This window comes from Artemia sp. Qi Xiang Cuo, chromosome 1 (assembly GCF_049724085.1).
Source record: "Artemia sp. Qi Xiang Cuo chromosome 1, ASM4972408v1, whole genome shotgun sequence".
NCBI classification, from domain to species: domain Eukaryota; kingdom Metazoa; phylum Arthropoda; class Branchiopoda; order Anostraca; family Artemiidae; genus Artemia; species Artemia sp. Qi Xiang Cuo.
Window position 1 is genome coordinate 93,857,085 of NC_142794.1, and position 6,000 is coordinate 93,863,084.

Here is a 6,000-nt window from a genome sequence, read left to right on the forward strand (position 1 = left end):
TTAAATCTTACAGTCACCTAACAACTAAGGCTAACTTAAGTAACATGTAACACTAGTACTTAGCCTATTACAAAGAACCCATTGCACTTATATGTAACACTTTCTGGCTTTTCATGGAAAAGTGAGGTTTTTCTGTCGTACGTACTACAGGACGACAATAACCGAAAAAGTGCGAAAAAAGCACAAAACTACGACAGTTGGCGATCCTGCTTGAATGTATTTATTTCTATCCTTGCATTAAAAATTTAGGTCAGTGACATCTGGTGCAATGACATTCCTTTTGTTAAAACCTGGGGCAAGAAATCCCCGTTTCTAAGAACTACAAACAATGTTCAGAATAAAAAATTAATGCTATTTGTCTCAAGGGTTAGCAATGGAAAGTCTCATCCCAATAGGTCCTCCCATCCTAAGATACAAAAAATGGTTGGGCGGGGAATTCTCGTTTATAAATAAAATAAAACGATGATCAAAATTGAAAATAAATTATATTTGCCTCGAGTGGTAAATTCGCCGAAAGTTTCATGTCAATAGGTCTTTCCAATTGTAAGATATAAAAAACGGTTGACTCCAGACACACAAAGTGTATGTGCTGAAAACAACTGATAACAGATGAGAAATCAACTATTAAGAGAGAAAGTGCCAAAAAATAAGTAAAGACGAAGAGTAAAAGCTGAAAAGCACATTATTTTTTTCTAATGCTAATATCAGCTAAAGTTATTCCGTTATTTAAAGGTGGCGATAAGAATTCTTTCCATGATTATAGACCTATATCTCTTCTCCCAGTGTTAAGTAGAGTGTTTGAAAAGATGATAAATGCTAGAATGATTGAGTTTCTAGAATCGCGGAGACTTTTAAGTCCAACCCAGTTTGGATTCCAAAGAAGAATGTTGACGGATCAAGCCGTTCTTTTTTTGGTGACATTCGTAATGATGCCTGGATGCAGGTTGGAAAGCGGCTTCAGTTTTCCTCGATATTGTGAAGGCCTTTGATTCGGTCGATCATGGTATTCTGCTTGCAAAACTTGATAATTGTGGATTTCGTGGTGCGTTCTTAGGCCTTTTAAGGTCTTTCCTTCATAATTGTTCTTTGTATGTGAGTGTTGGAGGTGCCGCACGGGCACAAAGAAAATTGAATATGGTGTGCCACAAGGTTCTGTGCTCAGGCCTACACTGTTTTTAATCTTCATTAATGATTCGTGCGGAGCTGTGGATGGTTTGTCGTTTGACCTGAATTTTCCCGTTAGTGAAACCATAAAGTTAATTATTGCGCTATTTGCGGATGATGCGCATTTTACACTGGCAGCGAAGACGGAACTGTAACTCATGGAGAAGCTTATTACGGGTATGAACCAAATTGGGAAATGGATTAGAGCTAACAAACTGAGGTTAAATAAAAATAAATCACAGTTTCTAGTTTACGGAAGAAACCCCAATTACTATCCATGGATTAATGAGCTTAGATTTGTTGATACTTCAATCCAGCGACTAAAGACTGTCAAGTACCTTGGTGTCCTGATAGATGAATTTTTATGTTATAAACCCCATATAGAGTTTCTGAGTAGTGAGATTCCAAGGAATGTTGGGATTATGAGAAAGCTGAAGAAATTTTTCCCCTATGATGTAATAAGGTCTTTGTATTTTTCTACTGTTCACCCGTACCTTTTGTACTTTAATGTCGTTTGGTCGAGTACTTTCCCAACATATTTACTTCCACTTTGTGCGATGCAGAACTAAACTATTAGAGTGATTTGTTGTGATAAAGAAGGTGTAACAGTGAGAAGGAGATATGTTGAACAACATATTCTGCCTTTACACGGAGTTTCTAAATTTTATTCAGCTTTGTTTTTGTTTAAATATGAGCGTGGATTATTGCCACAATGTTTCGGTCAAATGTTCGTGGCTGGATGTAATGTTCATGAATACTCAACCAGAACAGCATCCCAGATAAGACGACCTCAGGCTTTAACTCGAAGATCATTCTTCTCTATCCGTCATGTGGGACCAGGGTTTTATAATAGTTTACCAAATGAATTATTAGTTGATGAAAATATTGCTAGTTTTAGGAGTAGGTTAAAATCTCTGGGTTTTGGTGAGCATAATATTTCTTAGCGATTTTCTCTTGAGGGGTCTCTCAGTTGTATTTTGGTTATTTTTATTGTGGTTGTGTGAGGGTGGTAGTGAGAGAACGGTGATAATTAGTTATATTTTTTTTTATTATTATTTTTGGGACTGCATTAATTTGGAGGAGGTTGTGCCGTGCTTTTTTTTTCTCTCTCCTTTCTTTTTTATTTATTTATTGTTTTACGTTATTGATAGCAATGTATATATCAGGTTTTTTTTTTGAAGGGTGTATAGCCTAAACAAGTTTCCTTCTGGTGGTTGATTTATTTATTTGTTTGATTTAAATAAAAACCCTTATCAGTCATCAGTTATGGGTCAAGTATGAATTCTTTGCCACAGAAAGTTCTTGAAAAGCTGTCAAGGACAATACACCGGTCATTATTGTTATAATGTATCTACCCGCATGCCTAAAGAATTACTAAAATTTTGGCATATTTTGATCGGAAAGTAAACTAGGAATCCGTCTTTAAAGTTTCAAGTTTCTTAAATTCTAATTTGTAAAAAAGATAATTTCATTGTGCTTTTTTCTTTGCATGTTGTTCTGCTGTGAAATTAGCAAAAGTGGACTTAGGCCTTTTTTTGTGAAACGCCACAAAAATGGTAAGTTATAATTCTACCTTACATACATGGATAAGCCGCTTGGAGAGCGACATGAAGCCCATTGACCTTTCTGATCAGAATTAATACACTTTTCCTTGTCCTCTGAACACTTTTTCAGAAGTGTATTGTAACGTTGTGTGACTCGTGTCTCTACGGCCAAGTATCTCGTAATGTTGTGAAGAAAGTGATGCAGAGAGCAAGTAAGGTTGTCTCCCGTGTGATATCTTTAGAAAAGGAAAAGCTTACGTCTCAAAATATTACGTGGTACACGCCAGACTTTTTATGATATTTTCAGGAAGCGACCCCTCGAGAATAAATCGCAGTGAATGATCAGAAGGAAAGCTATTAGTCACTCTTATCAGGCATCTTTGAACACATTACTCAGAGATTTTCATCAGAAGGCCGTGATGCTATTTTATGTCTGAAGCCTTACCGAAGTTGAATAACGATAGTCTCATGTTTACTCCTCTCACTGAAGTTTGATCTGCTCTTTATTCTGGATATCTAGCCAGTCAAGCATCGAAAACTTCTGGCAAAATTCGTATTGGTGGTCACCTAAAAGGCTGTTCCACAGCAGTTGGTAATAAAGCGTATGACAGAAAACACTTCCGTTGACTATACACTCCATGTTCAAGGGGATTCTTGCAGTCCGAGTTTCAAACACAAATGAAATGGTAGCACATTCAAGTATTACCTGTGTGCGGCTAAGAACATCTAAAGATATTGCAGAAGAGTTCTTGCTAACTCTCTTATGGTTAGATGTCACTTTTCTATATGAGAATAGCGATCCACTACTAGAGTTCATTGTACATTTACAATGCATGGGTCTCGTTCTCAATTGGTATTAACTGAATAACTTTGTCCACTAACTAAAAATGGACACGCATTGCTTCCTACTAAATCAAGAAACAGCCCTCAGTCTTAAAATCATTCAAATGTCTGGGGCGAATGAGATTCCCAGTGTTGAGTCAAATTAGCCAACAGACTTCAATCCTGGTGGTGCCCTTCTATCAAGCACCACCCTCCACCAAGGCACCGCAGATACCAGGGTGGTATCTGATCACCTTAAAAATCAAACTTGTGTTCTTGATTACTGAAACATTCTTTAGAAGTTGTCCTCTTGTGACAGTCAAAATACAGTAAGTATATATTGTCACAAATGGTCACCAAAATAAAAACTACTTCTATCACCACCACCACCAGTGTTCATGCTTCAGCTTCTTATACCTTCATAACTCTCAAGTCTACCGAAAACAAATTCTACTGGTATGACTGTTCTGACAAGGATGTTTCAAACGAAAAACATCCATCCAACAGCTAAACCTACAATAACTATTATCCCCCTTCCATGAATGATACTTCCGTGTTTTTTTTGTTTTTTTTTTTTTTTTTTAACTTAAAGATATTTTTTCCCCAACTTACAAGAATTATTTCTTTAATTGGATCTTTTTTTATATCCTCATGGATGTGCAAGTAGCCTTGCTTAGGCAAGTAGCAGCTAAGTAGTTTCAAGTAGCTTAGCAATTTGTTTTCTTTTGTTATAAACTGTTATAAGTGAAACGTGCAGTTGATTCTAGTTAGCATGCCGTCCGCTCTATAAAAAGATGAATTTTAAGCAATAAACTAAAGCTATCCATTTCAGCTATATCTTTTGTTTTGAGTAAAGTATAAATAACATCCTGGTCTTTTTTTAGTAGTGGTAACATATAACTTGTTTATGTACAAAAGAAACAAATGCAATAAGCGGACATAAAATTTGTGACCATTGATTAACTTCTAGCATTTTAAACAGACACTTTTGTCACTATTTCCTTTACTTAAAATAATTAGTTTAGAATTATATCCAAATTGCTTATAATTATCTTTCATTTAGTAGAGTTTTGCTGATTAGTAATAGCATTTCTGTACCTTTGCCTTCCAGGATGAAAGCCAACTAAAGAACCAATTAACAAATGAGAAGTTTTACAGAAATAAAGCTGCAAGTAAGTTGCTCACTCTAGGGGTAGAAGAGACGTCGAAAGTGAATAACCAAAGCAGCTCATTAAAGTCTGTTGACAGACCAATTAAGGACGGTTTATATTACGAATTTGAAATGATGCCCCCACCACAGTTCCAAGACCATATTTTTTCAGAGGGGCATCGTACAGAGAAACTCAAAGTAGCCGGTGCTGTGGATTCGAGCTTCGGATTACCTTCTGGTTCATTTATACAGAAAACGCAAGCAAACGGTGCACCACATTTCAACAAGATGGGCATATCGATGCCAAAAGACGATCTACGCAAAAAAGTCAGATATATAGGGCCACCACCTTATCACCAAATGTTTATTCCATTTTGATGCTCTCTTGCTTAGAAAAAATTTAGTAATGTAATTTGTTTAATAAATTTATGATTGCTTATTTGTTTCCCAAGAGACAAAGGTGAACTGAAGAAATATTCAGTTGCAACCACCATATATTGGTCCTAATTTACTTCTTTTTCAACCGAAAAACAAGTTATTGAGACTATTGTTTAGACTGTGGATTTGATAATTTTACTGGAAAGCAATATTACCAATTCCCTCCTCCCCCTCTCCGAATTACCTCTCCTCTTTTCCATGTGAATTTGAAGAACGTCATATTACAAACTAAAATTATGATCTTTATAACCCTTTCCTAGCACTAGTCACAATATTTTTCAGGGAATTTTCCATGACCCCTAATTTGATATGATCAGCTTATTTAAAAGAATGGACAAGCAAATTTTCCTTTGCAAATTAAGCAAAACAGAGAATACAGATACAGCTTCTATCTACATTTGTATAAATAAGAATTTGAAGGGAAAAGCTTACCTCTGTTTCTAGATGACCCGGTAAGCAAAAGTGTACAGGAGTGATCGTGTCAAGCAATGATCGTAAACTATAAGGAAAATAGTTATTTTCACGCGAAAACAACAACTTAGCCCCAAAAGGTGCCAATACTCTACGCTGTCCGTAATAGCCAATCTATTTAAAACTATATAAAACAATATATTAAGCTTCATAAATTCAGGGGCAGCAATGCCAAGGAGTGGCACGTTCTTTCGTAAAGATCCACCTAGTCCATACAAAACACACGATTCCTATGGACATTTAATTTAAGGCTTCATTTAACTAAGTTCATTTAGTTGAGGTTTGATAAAATCGTAGAGAGTATTGTATTTTTTTTACATCAGCATTTCGGGAGGAGGGACGGCAAATCTTTTTTAGATGAGGGCAGTGTGCCGAAACCCCAAAAAGTACATTCTGTGCCCGAATTTTATA

General features: G+C 36.0%; 1 protein-coding gene across 2 annotated transcripts in view; it reads left to right on the top strand.

Moving 5' to 3' along the window:
* LOC148956940 (uncharacterized) overlaps positions 1 to 5,119 on the top strand; it is an 80,538-nt gene extending 75,419 nt beyond the window's left edge. For both annotated transcript variants that reach the window (XM_089096911.1, XM_089096902.1), the window contains one exon: positions 4,642 to 5,119. In XM_089096911.1, coding sequence (XP_088953037.1) covers positions 4,642 to 5,058 — 417 coding nt within the window. In that variant the 3' untranslated portion in view covers positions 5,059 to 5,119. The remainder of the gene's footprint in view (positions 1 to 4,641) is intronic.
* The last annotated feature ends 881 nt before the right edge of the window (positions 5,120 to 6,000 follow it).